This window comes from Eublepharis macularius, chromosome 8 (genome assembly GCF_028583425.1).
Source record: "Eublepharis macularius isolate TG4126 chromosome 8, MPM_Emac_v1.0, whole genome shotgun sequence".
Taxonomy (NCBI): Eukaryota; Metazoa; Chordata; class Lepidosauria; order Squamata; family Eublepharidae; genus Eublepharis; species Eublepharis macularius.
In genome coordinates, this window is record NC_072797.1 from 1,033,032 (window position 1) to 1,057,506 (window position 24,475).

Below are 24,475 nucleotides of genomic sequence, written 5' to 3' on the forward strand. Positions count from 1 at the left end.
ACGGGCAGGCTGCGGGGAAAGCCTGGCTGGCGCCCGCCTTTCTGGAAGCCCAAGTCTCGCAGCTGCAGGTCAGAGGGCAAGAGGCACCGACCGCTGGCCAACCCCCTCCCTGGGGACTCTGCTCCTGTGTTTTAGTCGTCTCCGGAAATGGTATCAGAGAAAGCCAGAAGCCGCCCAGAGGAGATCCACCAGCTGCCACCCCAAAATGGAAGGGGCCCCAGCACTCATTTCCATCCTGGGATCTAGCAAGTCATCTGGGTAAGGGGAGAGTGCCTGAAGCTTGAAAGAAAGAAACCCTGATTCTAACACCATCGGGAGGACTCTGTTCATCATCCGCAGCCTTGAAAAGCGTGAGAAACAGAAAAAGACAAGACAGCTCAGGTTAAACGCCGCCCTCTCACAGCACCGGCAGGACGTGGCCAAGATCGAGAGGGTGCAGAGGAGAGCGGCGAGGACGATCAGGGGGGTCCGGAGACTGAGCCCTGCGAGGAAAGGCTGAGGGCCTGGGGAACGTTTAGTTTGGAGGAGAGGAGGTTGAGGGGGGACACGATTGAGCTCTTTAACTATTTGAAAGGCTGTCATTTGGAGGAGGGCAAGGAGCTGTTCCAGTTGGCAGCAGAGGGTAGGACCCGAAGCAATGGGCTTCAAAGGTACGGCTGGATATTAGGAAAAACTTTTTCATGGTCAGAGTAGTTCAAAGGTGGAATCAGCTGCCTAGGGAGGTGGTGAGCTCCCCCTCACTGGCAGTTTTCATGAAGAGGCTGGATGAATCCTTGCCAGGGATGCTTTAGGCTCATCCTGCACTGGGCAGGGGGTTGGACTAGATGGTCTGTATGGCCCCTTCCGATACTGTGAATTCATAGCTGGAATCAGCTCTGGGCCAAATCCTTTCTCCAAGGAAAAGCAAGCCTAAGCTCACTCCCACCCTTGGAAGTGTGTGCCACATGTGCACCGATCTTGCGCTGTCTGTTCTCAGTTCAGAACATGTGGCAACCCACAGGGGATGCTGAATGCCTGAGGACTGGAAGGTCTGCAATGGGGGAGCCAAATACCATCATGCTGACCCAGGCCTCCCAAATTCCAGTGCATATAATTCCTCTCCTCCTAATCCCCCCCCTCGAATGATTCCCAGATGCCTAGGCGGTTGGGTGGGCCCTCTCTGCACCAGGTCCTGGCCTTCTGGAACCCAATCCATGATTCCAGCTCTGCTTCTCCAGGATCTAGCCGGAACTGTACCCCTGCAGCAGCTAATACCACTAGGCCCGGCATCACTGCCTCCCCCCCCCCACAGCAGGCCCCAAGCAACGGCAGAAGCCAGAGCCCATTTAAGATCCCACCACACCCCGTCACAGCGAAGGGGCTCCGTGGGCACTGCGCTGCATGTGAGCTCTCCTTGCGCTTTGGTGCACTTGAGCCTGTCTTTCCAGGCATGCCGACTGCCTCCTCAGTGCTTGTGGAAAGGGCTGCTCCTTCCTGCCACTGCCCCCCTCCCCAGGGGGCTTCTACTGCCCTTGAAACACCCCATCTACCCAAAGACTGCCAGGGAAGCGCCTCCCCTCCCCGGCTCCTGGGCAGAGGCCCTGAGAGGAACGTCATGCCTGCAGGGGACCCCAGACGGCGTGCCAGGCCGCCTCCTCACCTCCTTACCACCCATGGCCTCAAACATCTTCTCCAGCTGCACCCTCAGCTGCTGGATGTTGTTCATCAGGATGCAGGGCTAAAGACAGAACGAGAGAAACACACCACAGCCCAGTCATTTTTAGGATGCAGCAGCGTACCAAGCTCTCTGCAAAGGTCCAGGGATGGAGAAGGCCGAGGAGGTGAAATTCTTCCTCAGGGATGTGGGAAACGACTCAAGTCAGGCCAAGCAGACGACTCAGCCTGCAGGTGGCGAACGGGTGCCCCATCTTTCCCAGGGGCAGATGGGGCACCAGTTAGCTGTGATGGACTATCCCCAACACCACAAACACCAGAGGATGGCCGGGGCAGGAAGCCCAGTGGGTGTCAGTGGAGCTGAACCAACAGAAAGGAACAAACAGGAGAAATGGCCACCTGGGCAGGCTAGCCAGTGGGGCTTGCGCATCCTTCCTCGCTTCTCCAGTTTGGAGGAAGTGGGGAAGAGAGAGGAACTCTGAACTTTTGCTGCTCATGACTGAGCAAAGAGGCCCCCGGCACGTCCAAGGGCAACCTGCGGCAGAGGCAGGCCACCATTTTTTGCCAGAGTATCAGGACAAAACGCAGCTCAAGATGTTGGGGGACCAGCGTAGGAAGGGGGAGAGGGAAAGGAAGGCTGTACTTGGAGCTGACCCGGGCTGCTCGGGGTAGAACTGCAGCCACGTGCTGAGGCAAAGAGCTCAGGGAGCTGCTCTGAGCTAATCTTAATAATAATGACCACTTTGTGCTTATATACTGCTCTTCAGGACAACTTAATGCCATACTCAGAGCAGTTTACAAAGTCAATGTTATTATTACTCCACAAAGACACCCTGTGAGGTGGGTGGGGCTGAGAGAGGTCTGAAAGAGCACCGACTGACCCAAGGCCACCCAGCGGGCTCCAAGCAGAGGAGTGGAGAATCAAACCCGGTTCTCCAGATTGGAGTTCTGCTGCTCTTAACCAGAACCTTCTCCTCCAAAGCATCTGCATCAGTCCTGAGATACTCTGGAGCCTGAGAGCCGTTCTGACAACCGTGGTCTGCGTGCACACCCCCAGAACAGCACCGGTTCTGGCCAGCGCATCAGTTGGCCGTGCTAGCACACTCGTGTGGGGTCAGCTGCGCAGTATTAAGTCACTGCTCTTAAGGCTTCCCATGCACAAGTTTGTGTGGGGGAGGCTGAAGTAGCGCATGGACAGCAGGGGACCAGGTTCCCTTCTCTGTTTGCAGTGGAAGGCGTCTGCCCACCTCCAGGCTGATGCCCGGGAGCAAGCGAGCCAGAGGGACTCACCAGCCTCTCCTTGAAGCAGCAGGACTGGAAGCTCCGGGAGACGATGTCTGCGTACCGCATCAGCACCTTCCCGATGGTCTGCCGAGAGAGAGAGGGAGAGGGGGGGGTGCGTGGGCAACTCTGCCCAGGGCAGCCGGCTGCAAGGGAGTCGGACCCTGCCCACTCGGGGGGCCTCCTGGGGCCCTTACCTTGGCAAAGCGGCGCATGTAACGGGCCACGACGACAGGGTCCGGGCACTCCAGCTTCTTGAGGATTTCAAAGCTCTGGTTGAGCTGCGTGAAGACATCCACCACCGAGCAGGAGAAGAGGGCGTGCTCCGACGTCTGCTGGAACTAAACCCGAAACAGAAGGCAGGAGAGGGCGTCGCCTCAGGAGTTCCTGCCGGGCTGCCTCTCCCCCTGTGCTCCACCAGGGCAAGTCCTCTGGGCAGGGCCCTCTGCAGACACGACCCTACTGCAGTCGGGCTGCATCAGCAGCCGCCTTCTCTGTGGTGGCCCCCCCGCCCCCCGCTCCTTGTGGCAAGGCCTGCCTGAGGAGGTCAGGAAAACTCCCACTTTCTTGATTTCTGCAAACTTTGCAAAACTAAATTATTCAGGAGGCCTTTTTAACTCAAGGCCACAGGACCGTGCTGTAAGAAACAGCTCAGAGAGATGCCTTGGGAAAGGGGCAGGGACGTGAACTACGCTAGTGGGTATTATCTATCGGTGCAGATATGCTCCTACTGGGTAGTTTCCATGTCGTTAAATATGCCGTGCTTAATTACTCGGGGGCTTTGTCCCATCCCTGTTTCACCTCGGTGTTCAGATTTCTGCTCGTTTGCAAACTTCTGCAACCCGTTCCCTATCGCCTCGGTCACTAAATGCCCTAGCTGTCGATTGCTTTGCTTTGCTCCGCGCCATCTGCCTCGAGTCTCAGTGAGGCAGACTATTAATAAATAAATGATAAAATAAAATAAAACTAGTGGGCACCGGGGGCTGCCTAACACCCAGGGGCATTTACTGGCATTTATGGCCGCTGGGGCTTTTCCTGGTGGGCTGGTGCCTCCCCTCACGCGCCCGTCGTCTGCACAAGGCCCCCCCCCCCCGGGTTTCCTCTGCCTGCTCGTCATTAGCCACAACAGTCGGAATAGCAGAAAAAACTGCATGGACGAGTGGGACATTTTTGGCGCTCCATGACGAGTTCCCCGGTTGCCACGAGAAGCAGCGCGGCTCGGAGGGTGGCTGGCAGAGCAGCTTCGTAGGCGCATCCTCACGGTAATATGATCAGGAGCAGGAGACGGGAGCGCACCATGCTGCGCGCTCGCCTGGCCACAGCAAGAAAGGCCAACAGGATCCGCTCTGATTCCCCAGGCAGACTGAACTGTCCTCACTCACTCCCCTGCACGTGGAAAGCCCCCTCCAGCCAGGGGGCCTGCAGCTGCCCCTACCTACCCCGTCCTTCTTATCTCTCTCCAGGGCTCCGTGCAAGAACTCCAAAGACACATCTTCGTTCTCATCCAGCCACTGCATAACAAACTGCTCAAACCACCTGCAGTGGGAAAAGGGAGCACATGCGCGGTTAGTGATACGTTGCTCACATACTTCACACCCTGCCTTTCCCACAACTGATGGCTGCTTACAACAGAAGAGGTTTGCAAGCCTGAAATACCAGCACATCAAACTCAGAATCACTATAATCTTTGAGAAATCCTGGAAGACGGGAGAGGGGTCACATGACTGAAGATGGGCAATTGCTGCCCCCCTATTTTAAAAAAAGGGAGGGTGAGACACGACAGAGTGGGGACGCCTGGCTTTGATACCAGGGGAGGCAGCAGAACAATTTAAGAAGTCTTTGATCTATAAGCCGCTTGAAACAAATGCTAAGATTAGTAGATGCCAACATGGATTTATCCAGAGTAAACCCTGCCAGGCAAACCTCGATTTCAAAAAGGCATCTGGCAGGGTTCTCCATGATATTTTGGTTAACAAACTGGTTCAATGAAGGCAAGAGACTAGTTAGTCCCATCTGCTGGGTTCACAGCTGGCACACTCATCTATGGCACTTCACCAGTCTGGCGAGAGCGGCTGGCGGGGCTTCATATGCTGCAAAACATACCAGGAAGGGATCCTTATCAGATGTGCAGAGGACGCAAAACGGGGGGTCAGGAAGACCTAATACCTCAGTAGATGGAAATACATTTTAAAATAACCTTGATAGTTTCAGCCCCACTTACCAGCCTAACACAAAGAAATTCAACAGAGATGAACACAAACTTCTCAACTGAAGCAAAAAAAATCCTCAGAAATGCACAGATACAGGATGGAGGGGGGAGGTATTGCGCCGGGGCAGGCATACCCGTAAGAACGGTCATGGGACTGCTGGAAATTGTCAGGTGAGCTAGCAGTGTGGTGCGGCAGCAGAAAAAGTTAATACAATTCTAGGCTGCAGAAATAGACGTGAAGCATCTAGGGCTTCACTCTACTCCACACCAGGCAAACCTCACCAAGAGCCTTGTGTACAATTCTGTTAAGAAAAATGCAAGAAAAATGGGAAAGGGGTCAGTGGACAACAACTAAGACAGACAAGAGTCAGGAAACTACGTCCAACGAAGGCTGGCTGAAGAAACCGCGCAAGTCTTGCTGGAGAGCACGCCTGGCGGGAAGAGATGACTGCGCTCTTGAACCACCCGAAGGGCCACCCCATGGAAAAGGGCAAGGCTGCTCCAGTGGGGAAGGCTAGGTGGGGTGGGGACTTGGGGGCCAAGCTGAGGGCAGCCCCCTGGGACTAGTAGATCTTTGCTTCTTTTTTTAAAAAAGAAACCTTTACTGTCCCAGTATAGCTCCGCCTGCAAGGTCTCTTTTCTGGGGGAGGTGAGAGAGCACCTGGTGGCAGAGCAGCTCCAAGGGGGCGTGGAGGGTACATCTGCCCTGGTGGCCAGCTTCTGTACCGCTGACAGATGACCTTCAATTGAACCTGGGCAGGGGGCAGCCTTCCCTGCTGCTGCTGCTACGGAGAGATCTTCCAGTGGGCCACTCCATCCGTATGCACTGGTTGGGACACGGAGTTGGCGTGGAAAGGCTCATCTCTTGGGTGGTTTTGGTCTTTTCCTTTCTGGTCAGGCAGAGAGTTTCCACCAAAGGAGCAGAACCAACAAGGGGGAATGGGTCCCCTGGGGCCTGTTCTCTCACACGTGCTTTCAATATCTAGGTGAGGCTGCTGAACGATCTCATCCAGAGTTTCACCAATATGCAGATGACCCCCAGCTCTGTATTTCATCACCCAAACATGTGTTTCAGTCTGCAGTAGAACAGCAGCATTTGAGACCAGTGGCACTTGAGGGACCGACCAGATTTTAAGAGCCTACGCTTTGGAGCGTCGGGGCCTGCCTCCAAGATTTGACAATGGGTGTGTGTGTGTGTGTTGAGAGTGTGGCCAGGGTGCGAAGGCGGAAGCTGAAAAACTCAGCAAAGAGGGAGGCCACGCCAGTGGGGAGGGCAAGTGTTCTGGATTTGGAAGCAGTTGGGACAGCAACAGTGTCCGAGGTCTGGTCCAGTTAAGGACCACTGCGGCCCCGTTAACGTAACGGATGCCGGCAGGATCTTGGGCTCTACGAAGGCCACCCCTTGTATGCGGGGTCCCTGTCCTTTCTGGTTGCTGAAATCACGCAAGGATCCCATCCTTGAGTCCCTGGTGCTCACCCTAGATCAACCGCCCAGGCAGGGCACCTTTCCTCAGCATCCATCCATCCATTACTTCACAAACCACCACCAGAGAAGGAGGACAACAGGGTCTGAATTCAGTGGCGCCTTCGAGACCAACGAAATCTTCCGGGTCGAAGCTTTTGAGTCAGAGCTCCCTTTCTCAGATTTCCTTCTTCGTCATTTCAGAACAGGCTGCCGTCTCTATGCCGACAAAATCCAGCTCTGAGTTTCTTGCTCCGAATCCCCCAGTGATTCTGTTTAAGTCCTGACTTTTGTGGTTAAACGGCTGACGATGAACTAGTTGAAACTGAACCCTGAGAAGGTGGAAGTGGTGCTGGTTGGGAAGGAGGAGATCTTGAGGGATGTTGCGCTCCCCACGTTTGATGGGGTCTAGCCAACACTCACTGGCCCAGTTAAGAGCCTAGGAGTTAGACTGGTTATAGCGTGGCGACTGGAGAAGCAAGCGAATGCAGCTGCGAAAAAAGCTTTCTTCCCTTTCTGTTTAGCCCACACAAGACGGCTCCCTCTCTGGACCTGGCCGATCTGGCCAGGTGGCCCTGAGCTGCCGTAACTTCAAGGCTGGACTACTGCAATGCACGCTGCGTGGGTCTGCCCTTACAGTCAGCTCAGAAACTGCTGTCCTGCACTGTGGAGGCTTCACTCCTCTTAGCAGAGACTCCTGAACGTGCCACCCCGCAGATGGGTCAGAGCAGCACGCACCTGCCCAGGGCATTCTCTGCTGCGGCGCCCACTCTGTGGAACGGCCGGCCGGAGGTCCGGGAGGCTCCTGCCCTCCTATTATGCCGCAGAGTGTCCAGGAGAGCATTTCTACGAAGGGAACGGGACGGCCGTCTCCTGCCACGCTCTTTGTAGGTGCGCTGCTGTTCAAGGTATGTCACTGGCCTGATGTTTGTTCGAATCGTGTCCCGGTTTTGTTATCCTAGTCCTATTGCTCTCTGCACTGTTCCTGGACGTTTCATGCTGTCTGACTGCCTCATTTTTATCGATCGTAATCCACCTTCTTTATTCACTTCGTTTACACCCACCTTTCGGACCAATGGAGACCGGAAGTGGCTTCTGTCATCCTCTTATTCTCCACTTTGTTCTCACAACAACCCTGTGGAGTAGGCTAGGCTGAAAGTGTGTGATGGGCCCAAGGTCACCCCGCAGGCTTGCATGGCAGAGGGGGGATTTGAACCCATTACCCAGGAGGTGGTAAGTTCTCCCTTGCTGGAGCAGGAGTTACATGCTCTTGCTTGAGGTTTCCTGCACTGAGTTGGGGGCTGGATTAGATGGCCTCTAAGGTCCCTTCTGAGTCTATGACTGTATGAAAAAAATAGCTTGGTGAATACAACTCCATCTCCACTTGTCCAATCCAGACCTTGGCAGACAGCCCTCTGGCCCCAAAACGACCTCCAGACTCTACTAAAGGCCATCAAAGAAGGCACCTCTGGCAAACCTTCCCACGACTGGCAGCAACGCTGGAAAACAGCTCATTTAAGTACCAAGTACACCTGAGAGGGTGCATGGGGCCCTATCTGTACAGCCCCCCTTTGCCACCCCCCCTCCCCAGGACTACTGAGGCCTTCTCAGGTTTTTTTACACGGGCAATGAAATACTGTTATATGATCAATATAACACCTAGCGATGCCAGCCCCGGCACCTGACAGGAGCTTTCAGAGCTGAGAACATGTTAATTGGTGTTGCTCCAACGTCACTTCGGGTGTGAACCTGGAATTGATGTCCGTGCACCAGAGTGACACTCTAGGATGTCACCAAAATTCTATGGTGTCTGAACGACGCTGATTCTTGCCCTCCTTTCTCCATATCGCCCTACCAAGCAACCCCAATTACATTATAACACTCTGTGTATCAGTTTCTCTGATTTCTCAGCTTTCATTTAAAAAAAATTCTCTAGTCCCTTTTATCATGGAAATACACCTTTCCCCTTATCTATCCACAACAAAAGGGGCAAGAGACTTACTTGTTAAAAAAAAGAAAGCTGGATCTCATACAAAGATTATTTTAGTATTATATCTACATAATTATATTCAGTTGCTAATTTTTTTAAATTTTTTAAAAAGCAGCTAGTGGCAGGGGGAGGAAACAGCTTCCATGGGGACAGAGGCGAGGAAAATGGCTGCCGTTGGGGGGGGAAACCTGAACTTTCATCCTGTGGCCCCGCCATCTGGGCTTTGCTGTGATTTTTTCCAAATCCTGCAGCAAAGCAAGTTTGGGAAAGATCAGACAAAAGCGAGGGAACCCCTGGGAGGTGCACAAATGGGAAAAAAACCCCTGCTTCCCAGTAGCACTGACCAGGGGGCAGACAGGCCCCGTGGAAACAGCCGGTGCTGGGGAGATCTGCCTGCCACGACTGGAGGAGAGCCTCCCCCTGACCTTGTAAGGGAAAGCCCGGACAGAGGCAGACCCACTGCTTGCCTTTCATCTTTTCCCTTTTATTTCCCCTGCATGTTTGACAAATCCTCCTGGGCAACTACCATCTAGCAGGCCAGGGAGGATGCAGAATGCACGGGACTAGCTTATGCTGCAATGAAGCATGCAGGACTGCCCCCCCCCCCAGGAAAGCGCCTCTCTCTGGGTGTGCTCTGGGCCTTGCACCCAGGCATCACCGGATGCTTCCTTCCAGACGCCACGGAACCTTCCCCCGGCATTTGTTCCTTGCCAGCTGAAACTTACAGGGGGGGGGGAGGGGAGCTTGCCGGCCCTTGCGAGCCGCAGGAGCCGTGATTCATCCCCAGAGGCAGCACAGAAGACCCAGTCCCTGAAGCGGCACTCAGGCACAAAGCCCACCCGGTGCTCTTTCCGCAGGGCCATTGTCTGCGTGCAGAACCAAAGCAAGCCTTCGCCGAATGCCACCCAAACACAGAGGAGTGCCTTGTGCAATAGAGGAATGCCAATAGAGGAGTGCCTTGTGCAGTCTTCACCAGGGATTGTAGCCCTCTCCAGACCGGCAGCTGCGCTGATACAACAGCGCTAATTATGGGCTGCTTAAATTTGCAGGGAACGTGAGAGACACAGCCGAAGGAGCAAGAGCAAGCCAGGAGCGTGACAGGAAGCCTGAAATAACCCTTCACACTTCAGAACAGAAAGGCACAGCCTGCCTAATACTGGAAACCAGAGCTATGCTCAACGCTCATGGAGCCTGCGCCCGCCCCACAGCCAACGGGGTGTCAGCTCTTGCACGTTCCACCAGGCGGTGGATTTTAGTTCTTCTAAAGCACCGTTGCAAGGTGTTTTGTTGTTGTGAAATTTCACAAAGATTGAACACATGGAACAAAGCAAGGAAAACTCTGCCGTTGTACCAGGTTAAGAAAACTTGTGTGTGGCCTTCAGGACGGAACAAAGGCGGTCAAGGAATTCCAGGGCCCCTTCAATGCGCTCCACAGATGCCGATGTCCTCCTTGTGGGAGGGGGATGACCCAGTCACAATTCCACCTTGCAAGGAACTGGTCTGGCTCAGCTGTCGATGCCACCCACCCCTAAACAGTGCGGCGCGGGCAGGGCTGGAGAGCCACAGCAGGACCACGGCCCACGTTGGAGCAGTTCGGACTTCAGCAGGAAAGCCCTCCAGGAGTTTCTGTGAGCAGGGGTCAGCGGCCACGGGGGCGGCCCTCAGGCCGGCAGAGGAGGCAATACTGGCCTGGATGGCCAGACTCGGCAGAAGGCTGCAACAAGAGCAGCAAGGCAGGCCAGGGCCGGAGACACGAGATTCCCGAGGCAGGCAAAGCTTAGCCCAGGACTCCCAACCTTCTCCGAGGGTCAGGAGGAAGACGCAGGGAACTCTGGCCACACCACTGGGCCCACCGGTGCAAAGAGATGCCTGGGGCACTGGTGGCAGGAAGGTCGGTCTCCATCTGCGGCAGACAGGAGAGCTTCGGTGCTCGCGCAAGCAGTTGCCACAATATGTCCAAGGAGACGAGCGCACCACCTGGAGCACGCAGCGCACACGGCTGTTACCGGGAGGACAGGCCGGTCCCGTGGGTAGCAGAAGCAAAAAAGGAACAGAATGGATTTGGACCTGCCCCTCACATCTGGGTCTTGTCTCACTTGTTCACAAGCAGACGCGGAAAGGAAGGGAAGCGAGAGGGCCTCTGCTCTTACACAGCACCCTCGTCCTCCCTTTGAAGCCAACCGGAGTCTGCCAGGAGTGGGCAAAGACTCCTCTCTTCTCTCTCTCGTGCGCAAGAGGCATTCGTTCTCCTGCCTCTGGCTCACACAGCCAAAGGCTCCAACTGGGACAGAGCTCCGGTTTGTCTTAACTTGTTTTCTGACATTTAGAGAAAAAGCAGAAGCAGAGAAATTTTCATATCTTCTGTATGTGATGAAGACGCAATGTATGAGTAAAACGACTGACTCCCCCCCCCCACGTGCGTCCAAGTCGGCATCCTGCCCTGACTGCTGCCAACAGCTGGCTCCGAAAGAGACAGGGAGGTCAGGGCTGGGGCCAGCCGCAGAGGGTGGCATGCAAGCACCATGGAGACGGGGCTCGTCATCAAGGGCCGCCCAGCGAGAAGCCAAGCATCCTCCAGCGCTGAGATGACTCTTCGCTCTGCAGATGGCAGGCTGACTAATCGCCCCCTTCATCACCAAGCCAACCCAAAGCACCTGGCCGTGATCCAACTGGTCCCTTGGACTCGATTCCAAGCTTTCGGCATTCGCTGCAAGGTGGGCGCAGCGTCACCCGGAGCGTTGGTGGGCAACATATGTAAGGCTGGGTGCATAGCAGGGCCACTGAGTAATGGGCATTAGCTGTCCTCTGAGCAGCACCGTCTGAATCACGCGCGTGAACTCACGAGCAGGAGAGCACGACTGCCACAGAAAAGCCCAGAGCAAGAGCGGCACCCTGGGCTGGAGCGAGCCCTCGCGTGTGTTCACCCTCATTCACTGGGAGGGTCAATCAAGGGTCTCGATGCACTTTTCTTTGTGGCAGTCGTGATGCATGGTGCCTGGGGCAGCCAGGCTGAGCAAGAGGCCTACGGTACCTAGAGAAGCAGCCACCCTGACTTGCCAACAGGCAGGCTGTGGGGCAAAGGGCGCTGGATGCAGAACAATGTGGAGTTTTCAGGGAAAGGGAGAGCCACGCCTCTCCAGGCAGCGCTTCCTTCCGCTATTCCCCATCGCTGGCAGCTATGGCCAAAGAGAGTCAGTGGGCACGATGTGTTCTGATGCAACAGCCGCCGCCGAGCCATGGCCCGGACCCCACGAGGCAGACGCCGTCTCCTCTGCGGGCTGACCCCTCCCTCTGGGCCATTTCCTCTCGGGTTTTGTGCCCCAGCTTCCATGCCGTTGCGACAAGTGTGGGGGGCGGGTGGTTGACGGGTCCTGCTTTCCCACAGCATCGGGATGCATCCTGGGTCTTGAGATCTTTCCCAAACCTGCTTTGCTCGAAAGTTTTGGGAAAGTTGGCAGCAAAGCCTGGATGGCTGCCATGTGAGTGGGGAAAGTTTGGATTTCACCTGTCATTTCCCCGGCAGCAGCCACTCCCCTCCCCCTGCCACCAAGGGGCTTTTGGGGGAGTTTAAAACCTTCAACTGAATATGATTATATCAATATAACATTATAACAATCATTTTCTGTGAATTCCTAGCGTTCATTTTAAATCTCTAGCCCCCTTCCCCTTATATCTCTGCAATGAAAAAGGCTAGAAACTGAACTGGCTCGGCTGGGGCCCCGATGAAAGCTGGGGAGGGTGGGGCACAGGCAGCAGCTGGCTTCTGCAGGCCCAAAGGGACAGGCCTTTGCTTCTCGATCCCAGCGGCCTCTGGGGTACCTTAAAATCAGTTTGGCAACTGGCCTACAATGCAGGCAGGGTCTTCTCGTCACGTCTTGAAACATTTTCACAATCAACCTGTGATCTCTGGGCAGTTCCAGGAGAAATTAAGCAGTAACAATCTGTCAGGGAGTTTGCAGCGGGCCATTCTAGCCCAAGTCACCTGCCAGCGTTTCCCCCTCCCAGATACTTGTTCCTTTCCGGTCCCTTTACCAGATGTGCCAAGGCACGCCTTCTTCTAGTTTCCACAGCCTGGCATCAGTGCTTCTCATCTCCATGCCAAACCCCTTTGGGGCCACTCATTCCCTGCGAAATGGGTCAAGAAAGGGCCCAAGCCAAGCAGCAGAACGCCGTGAGGTACACGGGGGGGGGGGGACTTCCCAAAAGCACCAGAGGAGTGAGGAGACTTACGCTGGGTATTCAGGCACCTTCCCCTCGACGGCTGGCAGCTCACGGACATATTCATTGTACAGCCACTTCACTTTGAAGTGCAAATTCATGTAGTCGGCGCTCTTGCACAGCCGGTGCCTCTCGTGCTCTGGGAACGAGAAAGGGAGCATAGTCAGGGGTCTGCCTGTCAGCCTGCCTTCCCAGCCACATTCTGCAAAGCGGAGCTTCAGCACAGCCCTGGCATGCCCAGAAACCAGGGCACTGTGGCAAACGGGGCAGGTGCCTGCCGTTCAGCAGGCTGGGGATGGGAGCGGGTTTTCCACCCAACATTTCAAAAACAGAAGGGCGGAGGAGCTTCTGGTTGCCAGGGCAATGACAGCCAAGCTGTTTCTTACAGCCTGCCCTTCTCCTCCTCCCAGGATGCTCCCCGTTGCCTGCTCAAGAGGAGGAAGCGCAAGGAAATCTCTAGGGGAAGAGGCCTCATTAGCTGCAGGCCTCTCGGTCCAGCCCACCTCTCACCCAGGACCGCTGACATGGCTCCCCCTCCATTTTGTCCTCCAACAAGCCTGTGGGAGCACGAGCGGCCAAAGGCAACAAGTGACTCTCAGGGCAGCCTGGGGGCTTGAAGGCAGGCCTCCCACTTCCTAGACTGAGGCTCTAACTACTAATCCATGCCAGCTGGTGCCCAGCCTGGACCAGCCAGCCCCGGGAACACCAGCGGCAAGGCCTCCTGCTTCCTCGTGGTGCCCTTCCTCTCCTAGCTGAGCCCGGCAGCATCTAGCCCAGGAGCCTTCTGGCTGCGCGGAAACCATGCATGGCTCTGGCTGGATCCTGCACTCCGTGCCACCACATTTACAGGCCTGACTGCCTTTGTGGAAATGTGACATTTATCATATCAGCAAGCATCAGAGACAGTGGAGAGCCCTTCAACCGACTGCAACACACCTAAATCAAACATCCCCGCAGGGCTGCTGCCCAGAGAGATCAGACGAACCCCCTAAGCTGCCTCCTAAGCCAGACCAGCCCTGAGTCCAGCAGGTGCCCCTGATGCTCCGGAGAACAGGGCCAATGGGGGCTGCTCAGCTGTCACCAGAGAGACCCCTCCCAGGCTCAGGTGACAGCCACCCGGAGGGGTCCAGAAAACCGTTCAGCCAAGACCAGCAGGATCGGAAGGGCTAAAGACGAGCAGGCTTTCTACAGCGACTTCTTAGCAAGATCGTCCATGTTGTCAGAACGGCTTCCTGTGGCAGATGCCACAAACACGCAGGAACCGCCCCCCCTCCCCCATCACAAAGCCAACAGGAAGGGCCCCTTCCAGGGCTGGCATCTGTTCTGGAAACTGCCGGCAGCCGAAGCAACCACTGCCAGCCCCAGTCCCAGCGTGCCTCTTCAGGTGGGAACTGGAAAGATTTGCTGGGAATTCTGTTGGTCGCTGCCCTGTTTCCGATGAGGGCCAATCCAATCGCAGGACACCCAGGTTTTTCCCTGCACAGCACGTGCCCTCCCCCCACCCCCAGGAATGCCAAAGCTTCCCCCTTGCCAAGACTTTAATCAGTCATAGCCCGTCATTTGGCACAAAATACAGGTGCTTATATCGAACTATAAATGCCTGAAATTTGCAACTCCTATATATGGAAAGGGTTCTTTTGGAAAATGCCCAGTGATGGAAGGCTTTGTCAAAGGAAAAGAACTCCTCTGCCCAATCAAATATGGGCAAGGAGATCTGCCCGCCTCCCGCAGCTGCCCCAAGTCAGAAAGGGAAGAGGCGAAATCCAACCCAGGTCTTCTAGCCAGACAGAAGACGGAGAAAGGGACTCAGCCCCACTGGCTGAAAGAGAGTTTCCGCTACAATCGCAGCCAGGTTTTCAAGGTTCCCCAAGACTCATCTTTAGGGTTTGCTGCCACAAAGAGACCACGTGTCAGGCTTGGCCATGCTTTGCCTCCAGCAAAAAGCAGGCAGGAGGGAACAAACCCCCAACACTGGAAAAGCAACCTGCAAACGAATCCGCTTGCGTTTCCCGGAGAAGAGCAGCCTGAACCCAGGAACAACTGCCCTTGGGAGGAGCGGAGTCAAAAGCTGAAGGCCAGTGCAGGAGCAATGCAGTGATCTGGGGGCTTGTTTCACGCACGGCACAAAGGCAAGAGGTCGCCCACCAGCAGGGCAACTGGGTGGGTTTGCCTGTGCCAGGTGAGGCCGGGGGGGGGGGTCTTCTCAGAAACACACACACGCACAGCCCTTGGACCCATCTGCCTGCCTGAAGAAGAAGTCCCACTCAGGGGAATCCAACTGTCTCATTTTGTGTTTCTCTCCCCATGTTAGGAGATGGTCCCAAGATCTGAATGTCCCAGGAGGAGGCAACCCAAGCCAGGCAGCCCAGTCCTGTGGAAGTTTCACAGCAGCTCCATTCTCAATGCCACTCCAGTGCACTCAGCTTGGCGGGCTGGAAGAAGAGCTCTGAGCCGCTGCGAGACACACACACTAAAAGCAGAAGAGTCAGGTGCCCCCGAGCAGGCAAGTGGATTTTCCCCCTAACAAACACTTGGCCTACGACAAAAGACCTACAAAGGTGCTCAAGGCAGAAGTTTACGGCATCAACTGCGGTTTCACTCCTGCCTCTACAGGGCAAGGGCAGATCTGCTATTAGCAAAACTAGAAAAGCGGGTTGGGGCGGGGGATTCTTACCACCAAAAAGGAGGACCATGCGCATGCGAAATACAGGAGGGGCTTGTGACAGAGAAGAGAGAAAAGTGAGCCACAAAACAACTCAAACATTTGCTGAACATCCCCACACAGACCCTGTCGCATTTTCTGGCTGCTGATCAGGTCCAGGAGCAGGCCCGGTCCAGACTGCCCCAGGCCAAGCAAAGGGACACCCGCCAGGTGATGTGCCCCCAGTTCGCCCGCTTCCCCCCCCCAGGAGAAAAGACTCCTTGCTCTCTGCACCCGTCCAACCACAGACGTTCCCCTCGCTCCTCCCCACCTCTGCAGGCCCTTCTGACCCCGGGAAAGGCTGCTGCTCCGGTCCTGAGACTGGGGCAGAGGAAGAGTCGTGGGGGTGGGTGGGCTGCAGGGGGGAGGGAAGAGGGGGTGGCACCCGTGCGCTCTTTGAGAGGAGATGCGCTTGTGGAGAAGGAAGAACACATTCCACGCCTTGGTCCTTCCTCATGCCAGCCTTCCGCCTCCACGGCTCTTCCTTCGCCTGCATCCCACAGCCTTGGGAAAGACTCCCCCCTTCCAGGGTTCAGAAGGGGCCGCAAGGACAGAAGAAACCACAAGAAAATGCAGAAGGGGCTACAAGAACGACAAGAAAACGCTCCAAGCAGCCGGCGATCACCCCCTCCCCCCCCGTTGTTCTTCTGCCAGGCACCCCATATGGAGAGGTCCTCTCTACCAACTGGGGCATCAAAGGGATCGTCCAGTGGGAGGCAACGGCATCAGACGCTGCTGTGGCGAAACGGGGCCTTTCCTCCCACTGGTAGACCCCGCTCTGCCTACCCCTCCCTTGCCTAGCCCAGCACCTGAAGGGGCCGTCTCCCTTTCCTGTCTCCGGGTAGTTGCTGCCACCACTGTCCCTGTATGGGGTCCTGGTTAGGCGGGACAGCCTCCTAACCCCCCTCCTCTAGTGGGCCCCCCCTCCTGCTAGTGGGCCCAAGTGGTTGGGGGACTATGTGGGGCAGAAGAGCTTTCCTCCGTCATCAGTTCCAAAACTCATTTATTGAACTGCTAACTATACACAGGCAAATAAACAGTGAACGGAAGGACTAATAAACCCTAAACAGAACCCCCTACTCTGTCTCCCTCATGCCCTAGTTAGACGTTGTGTAGGGCAGGCCCGATCCTTTTGCTACCTGGGGGTCACACTAGATCTCCCCCTCCCCTCAGAGCCATCTCCCCCCCTCCACTCTCCTCAGCCACCAACGGGCCACTCCCAACTCCCGCCCCACCAAGGGACTCGCTCTCCCTCCAATCACATTCCGCTCCAGAACTGGCCCCCTCCCCTCTGCAGCCCATAGAAAGGGAACTCCAGAAACCGCCAGGGGCATTTCTGCATAGCTGCTAACAGGCTTCAGTCTCTTAACCTGGAGCTTAGCAGGGCCGATACCTTTCTTGGGCTTGACAGAGCTGCGGGTCATTCCCTGACCCAAACCAGAGACAACGAATGGTTAGAAAGTTTCTTTGGAATGCTTCTCAGCTTTGCCTAGGAACGCCACAGGCACTTGCATTCCACTGCCTTTTGTCCACGGTTTACACCCCCCCCCAAAAAATATGTTTCTGCTTTTCATGCATTTGACAAAGTGGGTTCTAAGCCGCAGAGCCATACATGTTTCAAGAGAACTGTCAGGTTCCACAAAGCCCCTTTGGGGTTTTGCTGCCACAAACTAAAGTGATCACCCCACGGGAACGCTTCATCCCCTGAGGGTCCCCTGGCGGCTCTCCTTCACCAGCAACTCCATAGCAGAAATGAGAGAAGAGCTTCTAGAAGGTCAACAAGCCAGAGGAGTTAGCCATGTTCCTCTGCAGTTGCAAAAGAGTAAAGAGTCCAGTAGCATCTTTAAGACTAACCAACTTTATTGTGGCATAAGCTTTTGAGAACCACAGCTCTCTTCGTCAGATGCAACTTTATTGTAGCATAAGCTTTTGAGAACCACAGCTCTCTTCGCCAGATGCAACTGATGCTACAATAAAGTTGGTCAGTCTTAAAGGTGCTACTGGACTCTTTGCTATTTTGGAAGGTCAATGGCATTCACCTAGAGGCCACGATCTCTTCAGGGCTCCTCCTGCCTGGGAAGGTCAGCGATTCCAACCCTGGGTGGGAAATGCCGCTGCTCCAAGCCAATGATGCTCTGGCAGGTCCACACCCCAAACCAAGACCGCTTTCAAGCCTCCTCTCCCTTACTACGTGAGGAACCCTGAAATCCTGGAGCTGTAGCTAGGGGGGACTTCCTTCCCCAGCAACGAAGTTCACTGGCTTTCAAAAGGCCAAGCAGAAACCTGGCAAGTGGATGCCCTGAAGTCCAGACCAAACCAGACTCGGTTGCGTGCATTCACCCCACTCCATGCTAGCACGTTCAGCAGCAGCACTCAGCTACGAGCAGGAAGCTACAAGCAGGAAGCTACCCACTGCAAAAACGCTGAGATTCCGCCCGTCCCTGGAAAACTGGGCTCTTGCGCATCCCGCCAGCTTGAAAGGGCTGTGTTGGGGGCCTTGAGCAACACAGCTCACCGCCAGAACTGCAGAGCCGGAAGGGGACCCCTCCGCGGTGCAGAGGAAGAGGTGGCAGCCAAAGGCAGGCAGACTGGGCCGTGAGAGGCACTTCCTGCACCGTGATGGGAGCAGGGGGCGGAGGGGCCAGTCTCCCGGCAGGGCCGGCCACAAGCAGTGCATCAAGTCTCTTTCCTAGCAAGCCAGGCCATGCTCAGAGGGGTCCTGCTCCGAATCCTACATGTTTTCTCTTGCCGCCAGCCAGCCAGCCTCGGAGAAGCAATTGTTTCTGGAAGTGACATTGCCCTTGTGTCTAGCAACTATTGAGAAGGGATCACTACCTTGTGGCTAACTTTTTCACACAACTCATTTCTTTAAAGCCTTTTTTCTCCAGGACAGGCAATGGCCCCAGCCTCCAGGTGTCCCTGTCTCTGGCCTCAGAAGCAGCCCACCAGGCCCTCGCCCTCTGCACCCGTTCATACTGCCTAAGGGGAGATGCATTCTACAAGGGAGTGCCTTGAGCCACTCACACCTGGCAGGTTCTTACCACACGAGGCCTCGAGGGAGCTCATTTTATCCAGAACTTGAGAGAAGCAACAGAATAGGACAAAAAGCACAGCACAGAAATGGTTAGGAGCCCAAACAACCCCCAGAGAAGAGAAAGGCTGAGAAGAGGCAGATGACAAAGAGTCACGCCAGCCACACCGCAGAGATGCTCCAAAGGGAGAGCACAAGAGGAGGGAAGGGGAAACCCCGGGAAGGGGCGGAGGGTGTCCAAGTCTAGCTGTTGAGGCAAATCACTTGCAAAGGCATGTGCCAAACGGAGCACTGGGTGGAGAAAGAGCACGAAAACAGTCACCCGGTTATAACCAGTGCAGTTCGTGAAAGGGTGACCCAGTTTTCCCTCCTCCCTCCACTGCCCCATGAGACGCAGGATGACTGAGAGCTGCACAGTGAGAGAGGCCCCCCCTCCCAAATCCATGCTGACATAAGCACACAGTCACATTTATCCATCTTTCCGGCTGACTTCCTTCTTTTCATCTAGATTTCGTGCTTTTCTTTTTCGGATGGTTAATGAGAACTCCTTAGGTGTCTTTCCTCTGGGAAGCCGAGAAGGCCTGAGCCACAGGCCTGGTTACAGAAAGCGCCCTTTGCCAGGACAGCCTCTTAAGAAGGGCCCACTGCCAAGATCTCGCCCTGCTGCCTCAGACAGACCAGAGCAGAGGCCAAGAAGGCGGCAAGACAGGAGCCAGGACAGCCGCTCTGTACACCGCACGGGGCCTCCCTTTGCACAACGCCAGCGCTGCTCCTCTGTCTCCTGGTGGTATCACGAGCGCTGTTCTAGCAAAGGGGCAGCAGAGATGCCGAGGAGCTGGCAAAGTCCAGCCTTGGTGAGCTCTCCAGGGATGCTCTGAGAAACCCTCCGGGAGCTTTTTGGAATCCTCACAAGAGCACAGAGCGCAGCTGGGGGGGGGGGGGTTGGTTCCGTAGCTTGAAGTGCCAATAACCTCACGACAAGCCTACACAGGGCTTTGTCTAAGGAGCCCCATCTAACTGGTTACCTAGCAATCAAATGGGAGCCAACACGGGACAGTCCCGGGACTAAAGCCCCCGCATGTTTCTAACTGCTCAGAGGTTTTGAACATAGCAGCTTCATGTTGATCAAAGCGCTGATGCCTGGCCTTGTTCAACAGCGCGACTTCCGGCATGGTGCAGGCCGAAGCTTTATGTAGTCCTGCAAAACGATTCCTTAGCCCTGTGTGAGATGCTAGAGCTGGTCGAAACACCAAACCCACACAGCCGCCTCCACGGAGGGAGGAAACCCCGAGACTCGCTTACCTTCCATGGCGTATTTCATATCCTGAGCAAAGAGATTCCACATGACTTCAGCGCTGATCTTCCCAACCGCGAGCTCCTGAGGAAACCTAACAGGAAAAATAGACAGATGGGGCAACTGCCACCCCGCTCAGGGACAATCAAGGGCGACCTGGAAAGGCACCCTTTCTAGGGAAGGGGAAAGAACCAGAGCTAAGGACAGGCCAAACGCTTACATTGAGAATATCGTTTCAAATGTTGTTATTTCCGATTCCACCCCCATCATAGCTCCCTGCCTTATCTGACTGCCTTGGGTCAGAGCGGCACAGGAACCCGTGGGGCTCTTCCAAGCAAACGCTGCAGCCGGCCAGGAGAAGCTCAGAGGGCAGAGCGAGAGCTACGGCACCGGGCAGGCTTGGAGGGATCCAAGAGTCTGCCTGGAGCGCCAACACCGCTTCACCTACTAAGCCACGTGAACAATTCAACCCAGCACTGTGTAGGTAGGTAGGTAGGTAGGTAGGTAGGTAGACTAGGATCTGGGGGACCCAGGTTCGAGCCCCTGCTCTGCTCTGGAGGACTGCTGGGTGGCCATGGGCCAGTCACATGCTCTCAGCCTAACCTACTTCACAAGATTGTTGTGAGGATAAAACAGAAGGAGTGGGAGAATGATATTTTAAAGCTGTTTGGGGCCCTATCTGAGAGAAAAGCGGGGTGTAAATATCTTAAATAAACCAAACCCACCCATACTCAGCGAATTGTGTAACAATGCCCCAAAGAATTGGTGTAGTAGTTAAGAGCGCAGGACTCTAATCTGGAGAGCCGGGTTTGATTCCCCACTCCTCCGCTTGAAGCCAGCTGGGTGACCTTGGGCCAGTCACAGCTCTCTCAGAGCTCTCTCAGCCCACCCACCTCACAGGGTAATTATTATTGTGAGGTAATAATGACATACTTTGTAAACCACTCTGAGAGGGTGTTAAGTCATCCTGAAGGGCGGTATATAAATCGAATGTTGTTGTTATTATAACATTCAATTTATATACCGCCCTTCAGGAGGACTTAACACCCTCTCAGAGCGGTTTACAAAGTATGTTATTATTATCCCCACAACAAAACACCCTGTGAGGTAGGTGGTGGTATAAATGAGGTAAGTAAGTAGGTAAATGAAGTAAACAAATCAACAAGTATCCAGTAGAATAAAAGGACTTATTTTATGAATGTGTTTTACTCCCAGAATGAGCAACAGGGTGTGGCCCTGCTGACCTCTGGCTTCCCTTGCCTGCTCTCTGACCCCCGCCTAGTGATTCCTGTCTGAACGCTGCCCCAATCCCGCCCTTCACGTCCCTTCTGACGTTTCTGGAGTCCCCTCCTGCTTGACCCGCCAGCAGCCCAGCCACCCTCCGGCCTGCCCTACACGGCGGCTCTTGTGCATGCACATGCAAGGTGAGAAATTCCACCCCCACTCCCCCCCCATCCACCCCCCCCCCGCAAGGCAAGCAAGAAGAGAAGCCGCTCTCACCCGCCTTGCCAGGTGCGTATCTGGCCTCAGGGCTCTAACGAGCAAGGGGTGTGTATCTGAGCGCCATCGAAACGCCACCATCCCAATCACAAAGGCATTTTTAAAGGAGACAGACAAGACAGAGACAGACAGACAGACAGACAGACAGACAGACAGACAGACAGACAGACAGACAGACAGACAGACAGACAGACAGACAGAATAAACGTCTTGCACAAGGAGACGATGAATCAGCCGGCCGGAATGAAGAGAGGAGGATCTACAGAGCAGGGGAGGCCGGCCGGCCCAAGCGCACGGAGCAGGCGCCTTACTGGTTCAGGACGGGGGCGTAGGAGTTCTTGTCCTCCTCGATGATAGAAACGATCAGGGTGATGAGCTTGGGCCAGAAGTCCAGGTTCTTGATGCTGGGGCCCTGCTCCTCGGGAGGCGCATCCTGAGCTTTGTTCTGAAAACAGACACAAGGAAATTAAGCCAGGAATGGCGGTTTCTCCTCCTCTGGCATTCCTTCCACCACCACCACCACTGAATGGCAACAAGTGAACCTCGAAACTCCAGCTAGCGAAGAACGCTGCGGCTTGGCTGCTCTCCGGGGCCAGGCAGGCAGCCTGTTAACACGCACCACACCCATTCTGCAGTCACCCCATCAGTTGCCCGGCTCAGTTCAAGGCCCCAGTTATCACCTCCAAGGCCCTTCAGTCCGTACCTGCGGGACCACCTCTGCTGCTGTGCTCCCTCCGAGAGTTTTGCTCATCACCGCAAGGCCTTTAAAAGTGCCACCCTGAGAACGGGTTAAATCAGCAACTGCCCACTCACGGGCATTCTCTGTGGGGTCCCCCAGCCTGTGGTACGGCCTGCCTGAGGAAGTCAGAAAGGCTCCCGCCTTTCACTCCCCGGGATGTGCTAACGGAAATGTTCAGGGCATTTTTACGGAGAGATCTGAATTGCAGCAATTTGGGACTGCCCGGGAGAGCACGCCTGCAAGGAGCACAGCACCCCCACCCACTGCCCTGAGATTCCTGCCGGTACTATCCTGCTCCCAGGTCACTGCCTTCTACCGCTGTAATTCTACACACTACATTGTTCACGGCCTGGCCTTGCCTTAGGCAGCTGGTGGTTCTCCTTGTCTTTCAGTTCTGAACTGCTGCATTGTTCACCTTTATCCTGTAAGCCGCCTTGACTCTCAGTGAGAAAGGCGGGCTATAAAGGAAGGCAATATTCAGTGGCAGGGCCCTGGAAGACTCTCCGGACCGAGGAGGGGAGGCAAGAGCAGCAGAACCCAAGAGAGGAATGGTGAAGGACGACCTGGACAGGACCGCGGGGGGGGGGGGGCAGGGAGCAGCCTGGTACAAGACTCAGACAGGCGGGCTCCCTGGGGAGCGAAGCGCAGTGGCTTGCATGCAGCAGTGCCCTGAGGGGCTGTCTTCTCAGCCCAGGAGACAGGCAGCAGGAGGTAGGGGGTCCTGCTCAAGGTACCTCCTCCTTGCCTCAGAGAGAGCCAAACGGACGGAACCAAGCTGAGGGAGGGTCTGAATGCCCCCTCCCCATTTCCTCTCTCTTTAGTCTCTGAGCACACATTCCACGGAACAGCCGGGCTGCAGCGTTTCGCATCCTCCCTCTGCAAGAGAAGCCAAATCCAGGACACGTCCGGTTGGACCCCAAGAGGCTTGTTTGTAAAGGCACTTCCGTGCAAGTAAGAGGAGGTCTGGACTGCTTTTTCCCCACCGAGGCTGCAGCCGCCCCCCTCCCAGTTGGAGCTTAGACTGTTTCTTAATTCTCAGGATCAGCATTTTGGGTGGACTGGAGGGACACTAAAAAAACAAACAGGGGAAGCAAAGGAGGATTTGCTCTGCAAGCAGAGTTCTGCTTGGGGCTCTTGCATCCAGCCCCTCCCAGCCAGATGATGCAGAGGAAGCATCACGTCAACCATGTCTGAAGGCTGTCTCCTATCAGACCCCCAGGCCAGGGCAGGAAGTGGGGGAAACACGCAGCTCTCCACGTCGACCCCACGTGGCTTGGGATCGCCCGTCTCCAGCACATCTGGCACTTACAGGGTCCACCTGGTACTCGCGACTGTACAACTCATGACAGTTGTTGAAGATGTACTCGTAGGTAGAGTTCAGGCAGGCTTTGACACAGTCCTTCACCACTTGACTGGCACGAGGCGGGCTTTGCAGTTCCTGGACCTGGAAAGGAAGTGAGAACCGGAAGGCAGCACGTGCCGGGCGTCCAGAGGCGGTTTCCGGATCACCACGCAGCTGCCAATTTGCTACTCAGCATTCTGGCTCTGCTCTCCATCGCCACCCCTCCCAGACTGAGCTCTCCCCATCGCTATGGAGCCAGAAAGAGAAGGTGGCGCCAGGGCTCCAAGCTCCCTCCCAGACACAAGCCCCACTTTGGCTTCTGCCTCAAGCAAGGGCAATGGCTCCCAGACATTCCGCTCTACAGCTGTCTGAGAGCGCATTCACTGTGGCTCTGCACCCTGGGGCCAAACGAGACCAGAACCAAAAAACCACTCTATCACCCGACTACAATACACAAAGTCATCCATCCATCTTGGAAAGAAACGGAAGGGCAAAAAGAAAAGGGCCAGTATTAAATTATACTTGAACAGAAGTTAGTTTGACCAGCTACCGTAATTATGTTGAATCAAGTTCTGGGCAAACCGTTATGGCCCACAGTTCAGGGCTGCCAACCCCCCCCCCCCCGCCGGGGGTGGGTCCCCTCTCCCCCCTCCTCTTTGCTTGGGACCTGCTCTTTGAAGAAGATCCCCCGTGGCCCTTCCGAGAAACGCCTTTCAGAGGTCTCAATTTAACACAGAAGAGTTTAGTGGCATTTTTCCCAGGGATGCTCTCGAGGCACCAGAAAGTGGAGGAAACAGCAGAGCAGCTCATTTCACATTATTTTTTCCTGGCGAATTAAATCTATTCAGACTTCTGGCTTGACAGCACTGGTCTAGGGAAATAGCCCTGTGTGTTAGGAAAGCGTTTAGACAGCTGTCTGCCCCCTGCTCCAGCACAGCATTGTCGAGCGACGCACTAATATTTACGGGTGTCAGGAACCATCACACAGCTTTGTCATTAGCGGAAAAGTACAAAGGCAGATTTCATGATTAATCCACAGCCTTCGCTATGAATAA

At 55.2% G+C, this 24,475-nt stretch overlaps 1 protein-coding gene across 1 annotated transcript in view; it reads right to left on the reverse strand.

The window, feature by feature from the left end:
- Nucleotides 1-24,475, reverse strand: part of UNC13B (unc-13 homolog B) — a 189,573-nt gene that overhangs the window by 15,670 nt on the left and 149,428 nt on the right. Inside the window, exons 23-30 of the mRNA XM_054986491.1 lie at nt 23,388-23,522; nt 21,651-21,784; nt 19,848-19,933; nt 12,826-12,952; nt 4,374-4,470; nt 3,132-3,275; nt 2,944-3,021; nt 1,640-1,717 (exon numbers count right to left, since the gene is read on the reverse strand). Coding sequence (XP_054842466.1) covers nt 1,640-1,717; nt 2,944-3,021; nt 3,132-3,275; nt 4,374-4,470; nt 12,826-12,952; nt 19,848-19,933; nt 21,651-21,784; nt 23,388-23,522 — 879 coding nt within the window. The remainder of the gene's footprint in view (nt 1-1,639; nt 1,718-2,943; nt 3,022-3,131; nt 3,276-4,373; nt 4,471-12,825; nt 12,953-19,847; nt 19,934-21,650; nt 21,785-23,387; nt 23,523-24,475) is intronic.